The 22,373-nt window shown below is 38.7% G+C and overlaps 1 protein-coding gene across 2 annotated transcripts in view; it reads left to right on the plus strand.

Moving 5' to 3' along the window:
* The window catches only part of SPTLC2 (serine palmitoyltransferase long chain base subunit 2), a 77,272-nt gene that overhangs the window by 22,063 nt on the left and 32,836 nt on the right, over positions 1 to 22,373 (plus strand). For both annotated transcript variants that reach the window (XR_004418214.2, XM_033062610.2), the window contains exons 6-9: positions 2,481 to 2,574; positions 5,171 to 5,276; positions 6,124 to 6,343; positions 8,164 to 8,290. Coding sequence is in view for 1 of the 2 variants with exons in the window: in XM_033062610.2 (XP_032918501.1) it covers positions 2,481 to 2,574; positions 5,171 to 5,276; positions 6,124 to 6,343; positions 8,164 to 8,290 (547 nt within the window). In the remaining variant the exon portion in view is untranslated. The remainder of the gene's footprint in view (positions 1 to 2,480; positions 2,575 to 5,170; positions 5,277 to 6,123; positions 6,344 to 8,163; positions 8,291 to 22,373) is intronic.

Below are 22,373 nucleotides of genomic sequence, written 5' to 3' on the forward strand. Positions count from 1 at the left end.
TGTTCTTTTTCTGCTCTGTGGAATCCTGAAACACTTAGTTTATGTTCCTACTCAATCCTCTTTTAATAGCAACATATACAATCTGACTATCCTAGATCAATCTCTATGCCATAATTTGATCAGCATTAGTCAGCAAAAGGAATTAAAAAGCTTCATCATTATTTAGTTGATCTTTATTCACTATGCCTTGTTAACAGCAGCCTCTACTAAGCAGATGCTGAAAAGAGGTGTAGTTGGTGTAGACCGAAAGTTGTATTTCAGCACTGTTAAAGCATCACTAAAAACAGTTCTTTCTGCACCTGGCAGTTTTCAGTAGCAGAGACTCTGTTCACAGCCAAGTTGTCTCGTGCCTGGTACAGTCACTAGCAAGTATGCTGAGCCACAGATAATGTGAAATTTGAGGGTCACAAGTTGTTAGACCATTTGAGGCTAAGCTAGACTCTCAAACTGGCCTATTTTAGGTTAGGTATCATTAATGTAGTTAATATAACCAGGTAATAACACCATTCTGTACTGCCTTTAGCACAGAGCTTTTCATCATACCTCTGGATTGAGAGAGACTAGGCAGTTAAGTTAGAACAATGAAACTTGAAGGATATTTTTTGGTTGTGAGAAAGCAAATTAATTTCCATGTACAGGTGAGTCATAAAATTAAGTGCTCAGGACTGAATTACACGATTCATATACGTAGCCCTCTGTAGTAAAATGTGGTATTCACTTCCATCAGTCTTGCAGGATGTGGTGCTAAGCCTGATCTTCACTGACATTTTTCTAGAGCCCAAGTAGTGTTATCGCCAATTCCTGTTAGCCTTGTCCTGGATGCTTTCTCAAATGTAAATTTGCAGATAAATGCAACTGAAGTCTTATCATTGTAGTAGCATCACTCACTTCTACATATAATCATCAGTGACTGCTGTACTCTGCAAGTGGTTTATGTAATCCATTGCCCTCTCTCTAGTGGCAGGCAGTATTAGACTAGTTACTACTTCTTCAGTTTCAAATTAATTTGTTTCTAGTTGAATGTCCTGTTAGCAGAGGGTGAAAAGAGGCTGCTGCTGCTCATCAATTTGTTAAGTCTGTTTTCTCCATCAAATGCTCGTCCTTGTTTTTATGGAAAAGCTTTTTCTAGGCAATTAATATCTTCCTGATTTTTTTTTTTTAATCTATCACTTTTCCTGCTCTCTACCATTCAGGAAGGATACTAGTACTGGATTGTTACACTCACGTTTTTTGATACAGAAGTGTTTGAAAGCAGTGCCTTCTGATGTATACATATTCTGTCTGGTATAGTAGTTCCAAAGAGCAAACACTAGTTGGAAATCTCTATATTTCATATGCCAAAGTCTATGAAACATGTAATGTGAATGTTTGTAGCAGCAGTATGAACACATGGCATTTGTTGCAATTTGTAGGGAAAACCTTGAGCTTTCTCAGAATGTAGAATGTTTCTAGGTGCATCGGCAGTTCTAGTGCAGTTTTTTTTTTTCTGGAGAAAGTACTCCTGTTGTCTGTGACACTCCTTGTATAACGATAGGCAATGCTTTTCACAGTCCTTTCTAGTAATTCCCATTGCAGAGAGGAAATCCTCTTGATTCTTCCCTCCATCAGTTGTTATTAGAGAAGCATGGAATGAGCGTGTTTTAGTGTTAGATCTTCAGCATCTTGACATCCTTTCTAGATTTTTAACTGAGTAAAGTCACTTCTAAAGTTGCAACACGCTTACATAGTAACTGGAGTCGGCCAAGGTTTTTAAAAATATCGTTGCTCCCTTATATATTTATCCCACAATATGCATACATTACTGCATCCATAATGATAATGCTGTGACTGAATGTTCAGCATATCAGTTATTGACCTGTAATCATCACTGCTCTCAAAACATACATATGTTGTTTTAATGTTTGTCCAAGGATTTGTCTTCTGGGTTTATTTGAAAAAGCAAATTAATTCAGTATCATGGCTTCAGAAAACTTCTCCATTTCACCAGGCAATTCTGTTTTCCACTTTGTCTCTGGTACATTACCTCTACCTGCACATGGGTTTAATCAGTGGTTGCCTCCTAATGAAAGTAATAGTGCAGCTTTGATAAGGCCTTTAACCCAGGTCTTCAGTGTCCTGTTTCTTAGCAGTACTGTCGACTTGCTGAGTGAACTGTGGCAAACTGCTCTGCTCCCTGTTTTACCTGACTGCATAGGAGGATGAGTACTCATCAACAGCATGAGATATTCAGACAGGTTCAGCTGCAGGACTTCCAGGAAAAGTGAAACTTGGATGATTCACTTAAAAGCAGTTGTGTATTTTTATTTGCTATATTAAGGCGGCTCATTGAATTTTAGCAAGTCTTGCCTGGACTAGCTGTGTTTACGTTAGAATTTTTTTTTCTTAAATGATCTTGAAGCACTTCAGAACTGAAAGGTATTACATGCTTGGCTGTGAAACATAACCTTTTCAATATCTTCCTCTTTCCCCTTCTAATTCAGGGTTGTCTGATTCTGAGTGATGAACTGAATCATGCATCACTAGTGCTTGGAGCAAGACTGTCAGGAGCAACTATTCGAATCTTTAAGCACAACAGTAAGTATCAGATGGTGGACTCTACCTTTCTGCAGATGCTGTAGATCAGATCCAATATTTTCTACCTTCTAATAGCTGGAAGTCCAATTTCATGAAAGGAAATCAATTGCTAATTACATTAAAGGTCAGAAGACTCCCGCTACTGAAAGTTGAATCATCCTGAACTAGATTTTTAAAATATATTCAGTCCCAACTAATAACACATCCTAAAGCTGTTTTGGCCTGCATCTTCTGCATATATGGAGAACATGCTACCCTTTGGCAAGTCTGGGGGCACTGGTGTTTTTGTATGGTTTCTTGTTCTACAGTGCTTGGGTAGCTCAGCATGGTTAGACTATTCTAACAGTGTCACATAATAATGCAATCTTGTAGGGGTCTAGGTTACAATTTGGAGAATAAGAAAGTGTAATTGTAGAACTAGATGCTAACATGCTCCTACAGTAACAAAAGCTTATGATTGCAGATGACCTAGCTAAACTAGACAGTTATGAATTAGCACACTGTAGTACTAAAAAAATTTTTGGGACACAAAACATAGATCAAGTTCAATGAATTACTTGCTTTAAGTATTTAAGTATTTTTTTCCAAAATACACAGAATTTTAAATTTCCAAGTTTCATCTTCCTCCAAAGGAGGTATTTATAATACCTTCCAGGTTAAAACTACCTAGGATTTCCTTCTCTTATTTTTGATGAAAGAGGCACATGGTTGTTCTTGGTTCGTAAGAACTACCTTCGTTCTTTAGGTACTCCTAATACTCTTTACAGTGTCAGTCTCTGAGATCACGATGACTCTTGCTCTCTTAGAAGTGTGTGGTGGTAACAGCAAAACTTGGGTGACTGCAATTATTTTTCTCTTTGTCCTACTTTATAGTGTGGATTCTCTCTGCTGTGCTTACTGTTTCTTTTGTGTTCGCTCTTTCTTGTTTTCTATCATTTGAATAATTTGTTTTACAAAAAAGTAGAGCTTATTGTAACATTCATTTTTTCTTTTTAATTCTTCATAAATTTTGGTTGCTGGGCAAGATCACTAAAGCTTTGAATTCAACTTCTGCATTTGTATGGACATACTTCTGAACATTACATCCACTTGCAGAATTTCAAAGAACATTTGTGACAAACATAGTTCTGGCTATGGGAAGAAGAACTTAGAAGTTACTGTGATGAAAACCACAAGTTTTGTGGGAATGGGCTACAAACTAGCCCTGGTGAAATTGTGGGATATTCTAGAAACATTCTAGGTTGTGGGTTTCTGTGGAAGAGAATGTAATGGCACATTAGAATCAAGGCAAAATGCAAACAATGGTCTTGACCTTTCAAGATTATGTTCAGTTCATATTTCTGTATGTGTTCTCAGTCCTACTGTTGTTATACTCTATGTTGCCTTTTTAATTTCATTTTTTGAGGTGTTAATGGCTTCATTCATATTCAGATTTTTAGAAATTAAGGGGGGGAAATGAAAAATTCCCCTGAAATTCCTTGTTCAATGTTTTTATTTTTTTTCTGACTGATTCTGTAGTCTGTCCTTTTTATTAAGCTCAGACTCATCTTCCCCTCCTTCTTGAAAAATTAGAGTAGAATTTTATTTTCCATTGTTCTTCCTAATTCCACTAACCTTGTCTTTCCTTCACTGAGAGACCTGTTGGAGACAGGGACTACACTGCTGATTTCTTCATTGTTGACTTTCTGAAGATTAGCTGTCTTTTAACAGCCCATTAACTGACCTACTTTGCTGTTTAGTTTTAGTCCAGATCTAGTTGACGATCACCTCTTGCTGCTAAAGCTGCCCTAGCCTACCAATTCTCCTTCCATGATTAATTTGTGCTCTTTCTCGTGCCCTAGTGTTTATATCTGTCTCTTGCTCAGCACTTTTATGCTTTGCTTAATCCCATCTTCACTCCTTTCCTTGGAGTTTTTTTCAGGATTGATTCCACGTGTACGTATTTGTTCACATTAATTAGGTCTCTTGGGATAACATCAAGTGTTTGTAAGCAAAACTTGCAAGATTTCAGACTACGTTTCTATTAGTTCAATCTGTCTAGTTTCTTTCCTTTTCTCCTTTGGTTTAGAGGCTTCCTGTTCCCACTTTCAATCCCCTCAATTTTAAACAAAGAAATAAAAAACTACACTTACCCTGCTTCTTTTCCTGCACTTTGGTCTATCTTCTATTTATCTTTAATTAATTACCTTTGAACTTGTTGTGTTCTAGCTCTGTTCTATTGTTCTGTTCTGAATTATTTCTATCCACAAGGGCATTCTTATTACCTAAATTGCCTTCTCTTTTCATCAGAATAAGATACCTTCCTTTTTTTTATTATCCCCCCCAACTTTCTTTGTTTGTGCCTCCTAATGCTCTAACTTGTGCTTTTAATTTAGAATGATGAAATTCATCCTTGGAATTCATAGAGTCACCTCTGCCCTTCAAATCTCATCCATGGGGCCTATAGATAGATGGAGCCTGTGCTTATTGACTTGTATATGGTTTGTCCTCCATGCTGGAGCAGTTTGTGCCTTTCTGCAGTATTGCTGTCTTTAGTCATGTCAAAGTTCAAGCTGGTAGCTGTTTTGGTACCATTTAACAGTAATTTCTGGTGCAGATATGCAAAGCCTGGAGAAGCTGCTCAAAGATGCTATTGTGCATGGGCAACCTCGTACACGGAGGCCCTGGAAAAAAATTCTTATCTTGGTGGAAGGAATATACAGGTACAAACTATTCTTTATATTCCTAAGACCCTCCACATGAGATCTAAATGCTTAGTGTTTGGGTTTCTTTGCCAAATCAAACTATGAATATTGTCACTTCAACTTCATTAGTCTCATCTGTGAATTAAATTACTCTGTGTATGTCTCACATCCTGGGCTTTCTGTTGCTAGAATTGTAGCTGCACCTGGTGTTATCACAATGCTTCCCACATCCTGATTAGATTGTAGAAATTAATTAATCAAAACTGATTATTTATATCAGAGCTGAGGTCTTAAGTTGCTTGTCCATTCCATTCTTTTTGTGCTCACTAGATTATGCTGGTGTGAATGGAATTGCACAAATTTAATGTTTTTGCTAAGAATGAGTAGGAGCAGTGGGCATAGCTGTGTTAGGCATTTAAATCCTTCCAGTACAAAATGTGATGTTTTGGTGTGCTGCTCAGTTCTTAGTTCTAGTGCTAGAGTGCTTGCTAGTCAGTTCTTAGAAACACCAGGTAAGTAAATGTCAAGTCAGAATACTGACATTCGGGTGGAAGTAAAACTGAGATAATTTTATAAATTAATTGTCACTGAACACTAATGAATTATGACTGCCCTAACTTCCTGTTGCTGTTAGTGTTTAGTTTGTGTGTCAGCATCCCAGAGATGCTGAGCAGGTAGAAAACAGAGATCTGGGCTCCAGGTACGAGGAGGAGAGGTGCATCTCTGCAAACTGTGATGGGTCTAGCAAATTTTAAGTGTTTCTAATTACAGAAAGAGTAAAGAAATGAAAACTTAGTGACTATAGGCTCTGTAAGGTGGTCCCAACTATTAAATGAACTTATACTGAATTTTTGTTTCTCAACAGTATGGAGGGGTCCATAGTCCGTTTGCCTGAAGTGATTGCCCTCAAGAAGAAGTACAAATCCTATCTGTACCTTGATGAAGCTCATAGTATAGGTGCCCTGGGTCCCAGTGGCCGGGGTGTAGTGGAGTATTTTGGACTCAATCCTGAAGATGTGGATGTTATGATGGGAACATTCACCAAAAGTTTTGGAGCTGCAGGAGGATACATTGGGGGCAAGAAGGTAAAAAGCTGGGAATCTTATGGCTGGTGGTGAAGTCCATTTGAGGCAGGTGGTGGAATTCTTCATTAAGCATTTCAAATTTAATCTATGCTTCAAGTATCCTATTGTCCAGTTGTTTCATAATTTTACATGCTATCTAATACTGTGAAAGCTGGCAGTGCGGAAGAGTCTAGTCTAATAAAATGCCTTATAAATGTGTACTTCTCATTTAGTCAGTGATGGTCTGAGTTTGCAGAATGTACAGCAGGAATGTAATATTTTTCTAGGAAAGGCTAGAAGTCAGGAAGCAAGAATTTCTTGACATAAAGGAAAAATGCCAAAAACTTAAGTTTTTCAGTGCATTTGGAGGAAAATCCTCTTAGGTTAGTCTGGTAGAATTGATTTCCCCTGGGCACAAGCAGTTTGCTTTCTGAAAAGACACTTTTTCCCTTTTTCTTTTTGGCCAGTTGATTGTTTTGGGTTTTGTTTGTTTCTTTTGGCATTTTGTTTGTTTGTGGTTTGGGGGTTTTTGGGGCCTTTTTTTTTGGTTACTGTCTCTTTTGATTGGAAAGTGCAGCTAGAAAGTGTTGCCCTTGCCAGACCTCTAATTCTCAGAGGGATGGTGTAGACAATGCCCTGTGTCGCCTTTCTCATATCATAAAATATCTGATCTCACAGAGCAGGCTTCTAAGCTTTATTGGAGGGTAAAAATTCTACCATTTTCCTACCAGGAAAATAATGTATTAATTGTGGTAATTATTTCCATCCATCCAAATGGAGATGGAACTTGGAGATATTCCTTGTAGGATGTTTACTACAGTTAAATTAAAATTAATTTTAATTCAACAGCTTCCCCAGAGGAAAAAAGTCATATAAATATTTTTCCAAAGGTAGTGAGCTAGTGGGATTGACTCCATGGCATAAGGTAAAGCAGCTAGTAGTCCTTTGCAACTGTTTTAGCTGCTGATAGAGGGATTGCTTCAGAGATAAGAGGCTTAAATCTTCTTACCTAGTCTATTTCAAAGTCCTTGTACGACTTCCTTTCCTTTAACTCTGACCCTAGGCAGAGAGCAACAGAACACTTCTGGACATTTTTATAATATATTTGCAGCTTGTGATAGCTATAGAGCTGTCATAATTAATTTTATAGTAACAAAAGACAAACCCTCCTCTGGGATTCATACTGGTGTTTATGGTATTTTAGCACATTTTGTTACAGTTAAGCAGCCTAGATGTAAGGTGTGTTGGTCCTTTGCTTCTATATGAGCTGCTTTTGCCCTGTTAAGAAAAACAGAATATGTGTTTGGGAAATGCGGAAGGATTAAACTGGGGTTTGTGCACTCTTAAATTACACCTACTGCTTTGTTTATATTGTGCTGATGAACGAGAGAGAAGATTTTGTGACCTGTTGCCGTGTTTGGTGGTTTTTGTGGTGAAAAAAAGTACATTGAGCATGATCCATAAACACCTTTGGATCCTGCTCCCCACTATTTCATTTTCTTTATATTCGCACTGTTATAATAAACACTTTTGAAACTCACCCTGGGCACAGTTCAAGTAATGCAAACCTTTGTTGCAATCCACTACTGATGGTGTTAGCTAAACAAGTCTGTCATAGACAATTGTCTCTAATCAACACACATTCTTGCCCTGTGACATTATTATGAGTTGTGATGTCCCTCCCTGCTGTTTCTTGTAAAATTAATCCTTGAGATACTTGTTCTCTTATGGGGCATTCTGAAAGAGGTTTTTTGTGGTGCCCATTAAAGCTATGACAGAAGCATTTCTCTGAGTGCTGGGAAGGTAATGTCTGATGCCTGATGTCTGATGTGTTTTGCTAGGAACTGATTGATTACCTCAGGACATACTCTCACAGTGCTGCGTATGCGACATCAATGTCACCTCCTGTTGTAGAGCAAATCATCACCTCCGTGAAGTGCATTATGGGTGAAGATGGTACAACTATTGGTGAGTCTTCCTAGCAGTAAGCATGTAGAAAGGGGAAGCCAAAAAGAGCCTTTATCACTTTGACAGATAACACATTCAGTGTACATTTTCATAATTAACTATTAGTAGAATTACAGTTGGACTTTCTATGTCAGTAAGCCAGTTTAGAGTTCTGCTTGGCAGATCAGCCTAATAACAGCATAAAGAGTTTTCAGCTAGAGGTAAGTCATCTTAGTCCTAAGACACTATTTTCTTGTACTGATTTTTGTTCTCTGTTAAGGTATTCTAGCTACCTTCTTTTTCTTTCCATTGTCTGTCCATTGTTATTTGCCCCACTTTAAACATTGCTTTCAGAGTATTTTGCTGTTGTATCTTTTACAGTTGTGTGCTGGTTTATTGCAGGGACAGTACTTTCAATTTTCATCTCTGGTATAATTTTGTATTTGCATCTCAGTTAAAGTAAATATGGAAATGTTTCTGAAATCTCTTTTTACTTGGGGAGCTGGAGGCATTTTTCAACATCAGTGAACTTAATGGACTAGGTGAAGAAATTAATATTTGTCTTTATTGGTTTAATTTTTCATAATAGAAATAAAAAAGGGGAAATTTGTACTACTCTCTGGGCATTCAAAGTCATGACAGATTCTTGTGTCTCATTTGCCTAGGGGTAGCAGCTTCCTTCAGTTACAGCATGAAGTAAATAGCTCTTTCAGCTGCCTTGGAACTGAAATGGTACAGTTTGCATGTAGATTACTTTTCCCTCACAGGTAATTAAAAATTAGTGTGAGCAGCTCACACAGGATGCTGATGTAGTTTGTTGAAGATCTGTTGGTGGCATTTCGTTTGGAGGCTCTTAGAGTTCTAACTGCAGTGTATGTTGAATTGTTGGAGCTTGAGGCATCTGGCCACGAGGTGGTGGTGGTGTATGCTGAAGAAATGAACTGACTTTTGAACATGCGTCATCTGACCAGTCAGCCTGTTGGATAACTTACAGTGGAAGAGCTCAGGACAAATGACTTGAGAATTTTCCTGTTATAACAGTTTTCATTTGGTTTGCTTATATTATCAGAGAACAGAGTTGGGTGCCAGCAGTTGGTGTTGGTGGCTGCTCAGTAGAGACACCAGCAGTGAGGCAAGCTGGGCAGCAGCCTGTGTCTGTACTTTGAGTGCTTCCGAGCATTCCATGTGAGATACCCATACCAAGAGCCAGGAGTTGACTCCCTGCTCTCGAGTACAGGTATTAAGCAAGCTTCACACTACACAAAAAGTTGTCTTGCTATAGTCTTGAATGTAATTGTGTGTGGTTTTTATAGCTGATATGCCAACAATCTGTTTAGGCGTTGCTTGTTTTGGGTTTCTTCCAGTGTCTGTTTTGCTTAATGAAGCGGGAAGCAAGGAATGTGTAACTGATTTCTGTTTGCTGTATTTAAACTCAGGCATTTTTGTCTCTTTCTGAGGCTACAGTGTGCTATTTGTTCAAACCAGGAGAATGGAAGTAACTTCTGTTCCACACTGCTCTCCTGCCATTATTCCACCAAGATCCATCTGAAAGGCAAACCAGATTAGGAAGCAATATGGCAAAAAAATAAAGTCAAGAGATCGCTTTTGTTCTCATGTTACTTAAAATGTGTGTTCAATTATAGCCTACTAATTTGGTGCCAAGAAGTACCAGAATTCCTATGCACCTATTTCTAATGAGAAGATGAGTGGTTCTGGTGTTTGATAGGTGTCTTGTTTCCAAGAAGTCTCTGTATGTCCACTTTCTATATAAGCTTTAGCACTGTTCGTAAGTGATGGGTATAACAGCTGGATAGCCAGAACCCTGTCAAATCCCAAAGGATTTCACAGCTACAGGTCTTGTGAAAGTGTTACTGGCTTTTTAACCATCTAAGTCAACTTTGAATTAAGATAAGCACCTTATAGGATGGTTTCTGCATGAAAGTGCCTTCCTATTTATTTTCTGCAGAGTGTTGTTTCCCAGTCATGCATTTTTTAAATTGCCTTCAGTTTTGATTGTAGACATTTTCTGTGGATGAAGTTGGCAAAAGTTCGGTTGAGTGAACTAAGCAGCTGATTAGTGGTAACAAATGTGATGACAAAAACTTTTCTTTGTCTAAGGGCTTTGGATTCTGTGGCCTTACAAGTGGGACTCTGAAGGACCACTGCCTGAAGTTGGTTTGACAATGAATTAATAAGGAGTAGATGGTGCTGGTAATAGTTGTTAATTTTGAAATACATGTGTAGAAATAGTGTTAAACTGGGTCACTGGTAAGCACCTCTGAATTGACTGTACTGCAGAAATTTCATTGCTTTTAAGTTAGTCAAGCTGAATGAATTGGTAAAGGAGACTGAGATAGGGCGATGGTTTTACAGGAACACAGGAGTTGGAGCTGGAATCAGAACAGTAGATGGCTAGCTCCCAACCTCGTGTTTTGGACCACATCTGAATCTTTTAATAGCTTCATGAATGCTTTCTTGAAAAGAGCCTTTGCGGCTTCTTTGTCTGCCTACTTCTGTTTACCACATTCTATTTGTAAAACCTACTGTCCTCCATGGCATCAAATCTTAGTGGAAATTGTCATGTCAGATTGAGATAGTCTGTAGTTGAGGAATAAGTAATAGGAACCAAGTAGTTCTTGAAGATGAAAGGGTTTTTGTATATAATTTTACAAGAGTATGTTAATTGTCTAGGTTATTTCTAAATCTAAAGAGGCATCTGAAAGCTCTAAACTTAGAATATAAGGTGTTGTAATTACTAGAACCTTATATAATTAAAAAAAGTGAATGTCTCCTTTCAGACTTTTCCAGCGAGTTGCCAATGACTAAATAGGATATTGGTAGAAGGCAGCACAGACAAAATACATTAAAAGCTTCTCTACAGAGAATATGTGAGAATATGTAAGATATGTGCTTATGTGTGAATGTGCTGCCTTAGTTGGCACAGTTGTTCCCTTTTGTCTTGATTTCTATTCAAATTAATCTGCTAATTCTTTGTACGGTGTTTGCTTGTGAGTGACTGGCAGACTTCAGTCACCCTGAAGGCAGTTACAGCAGTCTAATTATATATGAATATATTTCTTGTTCCTTCATCCAGACTGCAAAAACTGCGCCAACGTCTAAAGCAATGGCAGAGACATCTTACGGGTTCTTGGTAGTGGTGCTTTCAGTACTGCAGCTCCCCTACGTTATTAGATCAATACTCTGTTTGTCCTATTTTACTTTGCATTACTTGGTTTGTACTGTAATTGGCTTGAAGACCATTGTGGCATCTTAAACAAAACAAGCTTGATCTGTGTCCCCTTGAGAATTTCTTCAAAGCAACAGTCATCCTTAAGAGTGTTGAACATGTTGAGCATATAGACTCCCTTCAGAGAACTCAGGTGACAGTGTACATTAATATTGTCATTAATATGTCATCATATTTGACTTTAATATATAGTAGAGCAAGGTGAGCAGGAGAGATGGAAAAGTCTTCTTTCTGCAAAAACTAACTTTTGGAACTGTTTTCCAATTCAGAGTCTCTGTTTGAAAACTTCAATGAAAAAGTGTTGCAGATGCTTGTCAGCAGTTTGGTGAATGTTGCTCTTGCTCTGTTCAGCCACAGAATGAATGAATGTCAGATAGTTTTGTAGATAAAGGAGCTTTTTAAACAATGATAATAAAAAGACACAATAAGCAGACTTTTCAGGGTCATAGTATATATACACAAAGATGACAAATTAATTCTTGGAATGGAGTTCTGGAAGGCTGTAGCATAGAGCCACTTGATTCTTGCTGTTATTTAAATTGACTGTAGGAAAAATGAGACAGCTTGGTTCTTGTCATGGTAAATGAGACATTGTTGTGATTTATGATGTTAAGTACTTGACCTGTCTTGGTGAATTTTTCAGCATCAATGATTTGGTTTGAATTGAAAGCTGGATTTTTTGCTGCTACAGTCTCACTAGGACTGGGAATCCATCTGGCTCCTTTCTGTTATTTGCATAAGAGCCAGTGATACATCCTGTACAACTGGAGTTCTGTTAGCATTGTAGCTGTTCAGGACCCAGCCTGTTTGTTGCCCTGATAACATTGCTGGGGGCAAGTGGAAGAAAATCATAAGTAACCCAAGTGAGATGCAGGCAAATCAAAACATGCAAAGTGAAACCAGTCTAGGGACCTGGTTAACCACCTTCAGAGGTGAAATTTAGTTTGCTCTCCTATGTATTTAAAACTGAAGATGAGCCTTAAATCCAGGTGTGTTTTAAGTTTCAGCTAAAGCTGGCAGTTCTAATGGCTTGTAACAGGTGAACTATTTCTTTCCACAGACCTTAACTCAGTAATAGTAATTACACCCCTTGACATTTGTAACAAGTTTGACTGACTTCCATGTGAGTTTTAGGAGGCAAACATCCCACACCTGGTCACAGCACCATACTTAGCATGTATAGAATAAGTCATAGATAGACCTTGCTGAAGATTGCTCTTAAATTTTGACTGAACGTTGTCTTAAGCACTGTGTAGAAATGCAGAATTATTATCAACATAGTTCAGTGAAGGTAGCAGTTGCACTGGCCATCCCAGCTGCTAAACAATTGGAGACAAATTACTGCTCTTTGAAGGCTGGTTGGTCAGTTAGCAACACAAAGTCAGATTGGTATTTGTCTCTGGTATTTGCACCTCCATTGTGAAGAGTCTGTAATTGATTCCATCTCATCAGTGAAAACATTAAAGAAAATTTTTAAAAAATTATACTATTGCCATTGCTATATGCAACAATATTGAGTGTGTTAAATCAGAGAAGGCAGTTAAACCAATTATAACCAGAAGTAATAAGAATGTACAGCTGTCTTGGCAGAGAATTGAGCATAACTGAGCTGTTCAGAATTCAGGACCATTGTTATACTGTTAATATACCCAGGGAGAAACATGCTGGGACGGAAAAATAAAAACAAACTAAGCTTAGATGGTCTGTTTAAATTCTGGAGGAGAAAAGACTGCGATTAGTATTTTAACTTCCATAAGGGTAATCCGGCCCTCAAGTGAAGATAGGACTTCAGCAGTTCAATCATCTGCCTAATCAGCAGGTTTCTTGAACATTTTGTAAGGTTACCTTTTTCTTTCCAAAGACACACGAGAATCATATGCAAGTACAAATATAAGCAGTAATGGAGGAATAGCCCATGTTTTGGCACCTAGAATTGAATTTTAAGTAGCTTATGGTGTATTTATAAATTAAGTCTGTACTTTGCTATTCATTGCCAGCAGTCAATCCACAAATGGAAGCAGTGACTGCTGTTGTACTCCAAGGGGGAAACACGCCTTCTGCAGGGGAGGCTGAAAACATTCAATTATCATTAAAATCGGTTCATTTGAATTTCCTCCAATAATGCACTTGTTAATGAGGTGTTAAATTATCACCTTGGGAACCTGGGGACCAGTCAAAACTAATTTGAGCAAAGTGAATTTTTTTTTTGTTGCTGCCCTTGAGAATCTCTAGCTGAGCTGGGAAACTGTTGGAAAAACAAATACTCTGGGGGTCATAAAGAGAGTTTCCTGCTTCTCTCCAGGGGTCTAACAGTTTTAAACATCATTCTCTGTATTTGTACTTCCAGCTGATGATCTTTTAAATCCAACTTGTTGCTACACCCCTACCTCCCTCCCACAGAGCGTGGCAAGCTTCCAGAAAAACTGCTTTAACCTGGACTGGGCAGGAGAAATCTTTCAGCCTTTGATGCTTTGAAGAGTGTTTACAGACATTAGCAGGGTTGTACCCTTTGTGTTGTACATTGAAATGTGAGAATTCTTCAGTGCCTCTTCTTTTGGGCTTTATTCGGCATTGTAGTTTTTGTATGGAGCTTATAAACCTTTAAAAGTGTACATCTGCTTTGTTCTCTTAACATTCTACTTCTTGATATTTCTGCTAAGGTAGGAGCTGTCATCCTATGTCTTCATAGACTAAACACTGATCTGTCAGAGCAGAAATGCAGCTAGAGATGTTGCTTTGTTGAAGTTATTTATTTTTTCTTAATTTCTTATACTGCATTTGATTTAAAATGTTTGTCTCCCTTTTTAGCCTCAATAGCTTATGAGGTGCCAGGTTTCTACAGAATGCTGGTGTGCTGCTCATACAGGAAAAGGAGAAAATACTGGTAGCGGTATTTTCTAGTATATATAGCAGTATTTACTAGTATATATAGTCTATATTGTTAACAACTGTGCAAATAAAATGCTTCTAAATCAGTAACATCAAGGCAAAGCATTTCAACAGGAGTAGTCACACATGAGGTGATGTGCACTCTGTCTCTCTGGGTTAGTGTGAAATAGAGTTCATGGTTCCTGAGGAGGTACATGATTTACTAGAGCAGAGTTTTTAGGAAATACAGTAATTTCACGATTACAAGCTGCACCATTTTGACCAAAGTTTTGGTGGAAACCCGGAAGTGCGGCTAGTACTCCAGGGCAGCTAATATATTAACAAAAATGTGATATCTGCCCTTACCTGGTACCGTGCTGGTCCTGTTCTGAGCAAAAATGGTGTGAAATCCATGGTTTCCTGTTGTTCCGACGATGAACCAATCAGAGAACAGCTTATTGCCTGCCTGTGGATGGCGGCGTTACTGAGGGGCGGGGGGTGTTATCAGGGTGAGTTACCTCGGCGAGTTACCTCGGCAGTTTGATAAAAGTGTGTGATATTTCTCTGTACTTTTTAAAGTGTTTTCAGTCTTGTGCGGCTGCGCGGCTGGCCGTGGTCGCGTGGATGAGCGGGGTGGCTGTGCCGGCGCGGAGGAGTGGCTCCACTCGGAGCTCGGCTGCCCGCCCGCGTGGCTGAGCGGCTGTTTAAAGGCAACGCGGATCTGTTGGGAATGCTCACAAAATGACCACACTATTGTTCATGTCTTTTTCGGCTTGTAAATAAAACTTGCAGGGTACTCTGCCGCAGCTATGGTCTGTGTCTTTTTTCACTTGGAAATAATGTTTCCAAGGTCGGCACCTGCCAGTAAACTCCGGCGATCCCGCGATTCTGACTTTGTGAAAGTTCGCTGGGAGCGAAAGTGCGGCTGATAATTGGGTGTGGCTTTTTTATTGACAAAGACAACATTGCCGACATACCAGGAATGCGGCTTATGATCGGTGCGGCTTGTAATTGTGAAATTACTGTACCTGAATTACCCACACAAGCACTACCTCCTATCATCAGTCCTGGCAATTGCACCAATTTTTTACATAGAAAAAATAATACTAGTACTGCAATAATGTGTGCAATATAGAGATTTCTGTGAAAACTATGTAGTATAATTGTTTCTATCTTCTAGAAACAGTCAATAGTCAGTAATGAAGCCATTTCTGTGGGCTGTGTTAGGCTATGTGAGACTTGCAGGCCAGCTGAGCTACTGTCCATGCCTACTTTTGTGGGTTCTGATGGAAAATATGTTTGGAACAAGGTCAACTCATGCCATTTCACATCAATGCAGTTGACGTACCACAAATGCCCAAACACAGACAATCTTGACAATCTACAATGTGTAGTTGTGTCCTGCTAGAGTGCAGATGTTTCAGAATTAGTAAACTTTCTTAGTACAGATTTAATCTTTAAAGGAAGAAGCTGTCTGAAAAACCTGCATGCCAATTAATGTGTTTTAGAACATATGGCCAGAGGAGAGATTTGCGATTACTTCAAATAAGATTGAGCAGATTCTCAATTTCAGTGTTGGGGGTTTAGTTCAAGACAAATTGACTTGTCAAGGACAGGATAAACCAACCTGTAGGGCTTCTTTCTTCCACAGTAAGCTTCTGTTAATGCTCAGGTTATTGCCTAATTGTTGCATAGTGGAAAAGTTGTGGTTACAATGCTGCCTACATGGGGGGAAAATGTGTTACAGGGTATGCATGCTTCTCAAGTTCATGTTGGCTTGCAGCTCCTAAGATTTCTTAACTGTTTGTCCATGGACATTGGAGTTGCAAAAAAAAAAGAAGAAAAAAGGCGCCAGTAAAATACTTCTGAAGCTTTTTAAGACTTTTAAGCATGCCTTCCAGCTTGTCAGCTTAATATTGTATCATATAAGTGTGTTGGCAAACTCAGGCTCTAAATGGGCGGTGGAGAACTCATTTGTCCTGCAACTAGCATTTCTAGAACTAAGTACTCTGTGCAAACAGATGTGTCACTCTTATAAAATAACTATACCAGGAGCTGGAAGCAAAATGTTCAGTACCTCCAATCTGAAATATAGCTTGTCTTTTCTAGGATTATAGCTGTATTCCTGACAAGTATGTTTTTGTTGAGGATATGGCAGTATAGAGGCAATTGTGGGTTTTATGTGCACAGCTTTGATCTTTCCAGGATCCTTGGAAAACAGAGCTGTTCAGGAAAAACAAGTCTGTAAATGTCAAAGGAGAGACAAGGTCCCCAGGGTTTGGGCCTTTTCAGGCACACAGCCTGCTCTTCCACCTCACTGCAATTCCAGGTGGCAGGATACCAGAAGCTTCTTGCCAAATACAACTTTCTAACATGGGAAAGCTCAACACCCTCGCTGTTGAAATTATTGCAGAGTTTTAGGGTAAGTCTGAGAGCACACTGTAGAAGGACAAGTATGGCTACTATAATACATACACAGGCAGAGGTGGGCAGCTCTGACTTGGTGGGAAATTTGCAGGCCATAGTTTTTATTATAAGCTGAACTTGTCTAGAAGCATCTTTGATATGAAAGGAGAAATGTTGTAAAGGACCTCTTATTGAATGGATCAAAGTCTTCACAGAAAGATGTATGAAGATGTGTTCTGTGAAAGATTCAGATGCTGCCTTCTCAATGGCTTAATACAAAAACTTTCTATTAAAAAAAAAATAAACCAACTTATTCAGAGTAAAAATTCTTAATTATAGAACACATTATGAAGAGCACATACACGCTTGCAGCATCCTGTCTCTCCCATTGTGCTTTGTGTTAGGTGAAATCTGTAGCAATATTATATTGGGATGTATATCAAAGTCCTGTTGAAGAAAAGAACTTTGGAACTTACTGTGCTCCATCCCATAAGGTCCCATTTGGTACCACTGATGAGGAGTGGGTATTGAGGGCTATTCTGTTCACTTTCTTTAGCCCTGAAAGGATTCTTCTACAAAGAGACATAGTAGGAGGTAGTCTGTTTGCCAGACTGCTTTTCTGGATATGCAGACTAACACAGAGATAAACCCTTCTCATAGTACCTTACAGTATCAGTTACTGGTAGAAGCATGCTTCTGTGTAGGATCTCATTATTATCTCAAACTCATGGAGGCTGTTTCATAGCACTCTTGGCATCATTTCTTTATAGAGCTGGCTTCTGTTCTATTTGGCCAGAAGAGGATACTTAGTGTTTATGGCTGCCACCTCCCAAAGGAGTTTGCCGAAGAGTACGGTAGTCAAACACATCCCATCCCTCAGGTGGTACCCCCTCAGGGATACCTCACTGTCCAGGTAAGAAAATGGATGCCCTAGCACTATTTGTTGCTTTCTAGATGCAGCTGATTATTTCTAACCAAAACTGGCTGTTTCTGACCAAAGGTGAACACTTTATAGCTGACTGGTGTGTCTTTTCCAGTGAATGGCAAGCCTTGCTGTGCTGGAACTTGAGCATTACTCCAACTGCTTTAGCAGCAATGCTGTTAGAAGCTTTTAAGGTGTTGACATGGAGTATGACCAATCAGCTTACTTTTGCTGAATACTGTTTCTTGCACTTAGAGTATTCCTATCTGATTTTAAATGTAAGAGCAGCACTTCAGTATATGGCTAATGCAGCTGCAGGGAATGAGGGAGAAGACTGTTGCTAGTCATCTGCAGTTGATTTGCACTTTTTCTTAGTCTACCTTATTGCTTGTGATTTATATGACATACAAATCCCTCTATTTGGCTGAACTGGCTTTGAGTTTTAGAAGAATAGATTAAGAACTATGGGGTTTGGAAAAACCTTGTGCTTTTATAGTGATTTGATGCAAAATTCAAAAAACAATGCAGGAAGAAAAAAAATAATTTTTTTTACCAGCTAGCAAGAGTTCCATAGGGAAGCTAGTGTATTAAAGCTCAGTCAGAAGAGCTACTGAATTACTGCTCTAAAGCTGAGTACAGTAATTTCATGATTATAAGCCGCACCATTTTGACTAAAATTTTGGTCCGAACCCAAAGTGCGGCTTATAATCAGGTGCGGCTTATATATGGACAAAGAACGAAAAGTTGCTGTTTTAGTTTGGAGGACAGGTGTCTGCTGAGAAAGGCAGGAGCTTCTCTTTTAAATGGAGAATGGAAACCCCCTCCCTCCAAATTATTATAATTTTGAAATCAAGGGCCTTCAGGCGAAAATATGGGAATTAGGAATAACTGTTCTTTTCTAGGGAAATTAAAATAGAAATACAGTACTACAAAGAAACAAACTCCAAACCCTGACAAAGTCAGAGTACAACCTGACACCCTGTCAGGCAGGGTGTTGGCAGCAGTCCCATTAAATGGTGGCTGCATCCTCCTGCAGTGACAGATGTGATTCAGTTGGAGCAGTGCTCCTGCAGAAGGTGCAGTTTCCCTCTGGAGGTCCAGTGGTGATGTGGAGAAATCCGGTTTTCCTCTGGAGTCCAGTGGAGAAAGGGGCTCCCTTAGTGTCCCAAAACCTCTGTTTTTATCTTGGTAAGAAATGTTGGGCTCTTTCCCCTGGCTGGAGCAACTTCCAGTGGGATGCAGTAATTTTATCAGTCACACAGTGGGACTCAATGGGCCATTAGCAGAAAATGACTCGCTGGAGGAAGGATGGGTTGTGAAAAGATAAAGAACAATGCCCTGCCTGGTTTCAATGGATGGCCCATTAGCAGAATATCTCCCGTGGAGATAAGGATCACTGCCCCCACCCTCAACAGATGGTGACAGAATAGATACCTTTTATCACACTCTGGATTGTAATATGCGGCTTATAATCAGGTGCGGCTTATGTATGGACAAAGAATGAAAAGTTGCTGGCACCCGGAAGTGCGGCTTATACTCAGTGCGGCTTATAATCGTGAAATTACTGTAATCTTGGCTATCTTGTCCGATCTATGGATTCTATTGTGAACTCCTTAGAGATGTGCCTAATGACAGGATGAATATACTGACAAACTAAATGTTAGTACTGTTAATAAATAATAACTTTTCCATAAAACCACAGACTACACTTGACTACATTTCCCTGAAGACTCTTCTTGTATTTAAGAATTTTAGGGGAAAATTGCTTTTTATTTCTGAAACACAAAAGAGTTAATTCTTCTTTTGCAAGTTTGGTTTTGGGAGGTGTTTCCTGTTAACACAGGTCATTCAGTGACATTGGGTATGGTTGTCAAACTCATCTTTTCTAATTCTATAGCTGTGGCTATAACCTGTGTTCTATTGCAGTCATTTTTATAGGATTTTAATACTTTTCCTTTTTATAGTACTTCATACTTGTACCTTCTTTGTTCATTATATTTTGAGAGAAGTGAGAACAGTTTGGGGTAGAAGAAGGCTGCATGGCTACTTTGGGGGTTTTTGGTTGCTTTTTTTGGTTGCTGTCCTTTTTTTGTGGCTTTTTGGGTTTTGTTTTGGGGTTTTTTTGTGGATTTTTGTTTGGTTTTTTATTGTTTGTTTGATTTGGTTTTGGAGTGTATTTTTTTGTTTTGGTGTGGGTTTTTTGGTTGGTTGGTTGGGATTTTTTGGGGTTTGTTTATTTTTGGTGGGATTTTTCCCCTTTAGGAAGAAGGCGTTAGTAACTTGTTGCCTGTTAATTCTGGATATGGCTCCCTAATAGTCTAGTTGAGTCCATAGATTTTGGTACTTAACTTGGAAATTTTAACACCAGGGGAAACCTCTGGAAAGTGTTATGCGTATTTTTAAAAATCCAGTACAAGTGTTTGTCTTGTCTAGGGATTAGTTCTTCTGACAATTCATTGTGAAGATTTGCATAACAGTGTCCTCATGGTAGATACCTGGTAAGCAAGGGGAGTTACACTGTTCTGGGAAGTAGATGTGTAGGATCTGGGGGTTTTGATAGTTCTGTTGTAATGGCACTTATTGGAATGGTGGGAGACACTGCTGCTGCTCAGCCATGGTCTTGGATCCATAAAATACCCTAAGTTTTGGGTTTGATGTATTCAGTGGGATTGAAGGCTCATATGAGGGACTTCGGGAATATTTTTCATAGCAGGATTTTTCCTAACACAGGGTATAAATGTCCAATGACTTCCCTTTAGATTTGAGGGTAGTCTAACATGTGGCCACAAGGGCTGTATATTCTACACACATTTGTTTTTATATAGTAGTAATATTCTGTGGGGTGTTTCAAGTGCCTTTTCTTTTAAAGTGTTGTCTGTGTAGATCACACCTATTAAACTTAAGTATTCTGCTTTTTCTTGGAAAAACTGGTGTGTACTGCAGGTTTTTGTGTTCTGGGAAAAGAAATACGGTTTTCTGCACTATTTCCTGTGGTCTGTGCATGTAGAGAATACCCATGCCATGTAGCATAGGGTGAACTCCAGCCTAACAGCAGCAGAATGGCAGAACTTATGCTAATAATATATGAGTACAATAGATGCTTTTTGTTATTTGTTTTATTGGTTTTAATGTGGACAGATTCAGAAGAAATTTTGTGCTACCACTGTAAATGAACTTTGGAGATGGAAGGAGTTCTTCCAATGCTGGTATTTTTGTTTTCCTGCGGAAGTACTTACGGTGTTGTCCTTTTTGTTCTCATACTTGACCTATATGATTTCATGTTTTATACTGGCCATATCTTTCCATTTTTGGTTATAGCTCTCTTAAAATAAGAAGGGGCTTATGTGGAAAGGGGCTGCTTTGCTGTTCTTATCGCACATGTTCAGCTAGAGCTGATAATCTGTCTGGCTCTGTAGAGATTTTTTACTATATGATATTTTGCAATTAATAAACACAGTAATATTAGCTGAAACTAGGTGACTGCTACATTAACGTGTAACACTTCCTGCTTGAAACAAGAGGTCTTCACTTATTTTTGTATATATATTTAGTAGCCATTCATGTCCTTCATCTTCTTGTACTGCGTAGGAAAAGATTTCTTTACCCCTTTGTGTTGCTGTTTAAAATCCCAAGGAACAGTTAGCTTTGATACTGACTTCCATTGTAAAAAATAAAGCCTGTACAAAACAGATGGAAAATATAGTTCACGCTCTTTGTTGCTATGTTGTAAAGCTACTGAAGTGTCTCCATGGAAGTAGATTATAAACATCCTTAATATAATATGCTTTGTCAAAGCTTGCACATTCCTTAACTTCTAAAGAAATGTGGTGTTTGTATGTGTTCCTGATGTTTTTGCTCTCTGTGGCTTCAATTTACCATAAAGGCCTGCCAACCTATTTGTACTTTACAAAGGTTCGGGTCTTTTTTTTTTTTTGTTCTATCTCTTCTTCACTGATGCTTTCTCTTGAGATTTTTAAGAGCAAAGATGTGATTTTAAAATTTCAGTGTCCATGGTATCATAATACAGAGAAAACAGTTTTAAATGCTTGCTTTTTTCAATGCGTCGATTAACTTGGAAGGTAACTTTCATTGAAACGATATAAGGGTAATTTTTTTCGTGATTCTGACTTTATAGTAAAGGTGCCATAATTAGTTCAGAAGAACAGCCTGACGAGCACACATTTCATTTCTTTCTTCTCAGCAAGACACAAGAATAGCTGTCAAACAGTATATGTACTGCTGTCTTTTTAATGATTATGAATGCCTGTAAATGACTGTATTTGTGATAATACAAATTCTGTATGACCTAATGTCTAAGTAGTGTTAGTACAATCCCACAGATCCTCCCAGTGATTAGTATGTACATTTAGATAATACATTTACCCAGGCAACACAAATTTAATTTCTTTGTTCTGGAGGGATAGCCCTAATTACATTCTTTAAAATTGCCTGTTGATCTGAACCAATGCTTTACAAGTTCAATGACTGTAAATCAAAATTGTTAGGATGCAGGGAATTTTAGTCATGTGACAACAGTTGCAACCAGATACACTGAGCAAGGTATAAACAAATAGGAACAGCTATTGTGAGTTACATTTCAGAAATTGCTTTCTGGATTGCCTGGGGGGCCGGGAGGGGAGTTCTTGTGGGCAATACTGCTG

The sequence above is a fragment of the Catharus ustulatus genome, chromosome 6 (genome assembly GCF_009819885.2).
Source record: "Catharus ustulatus isolate bCatUst1 chromosome 6, bCatUst1.pri.v2, whole genome shotgun sequence".
In the NCBI taxonomy this organism is placed as follows: domain Eukaryota; kingdom Metazoa; phylum Chordata; class Aves; order Passeriformes; family Turdidae; genus Catharus; species Catharus ustulatus.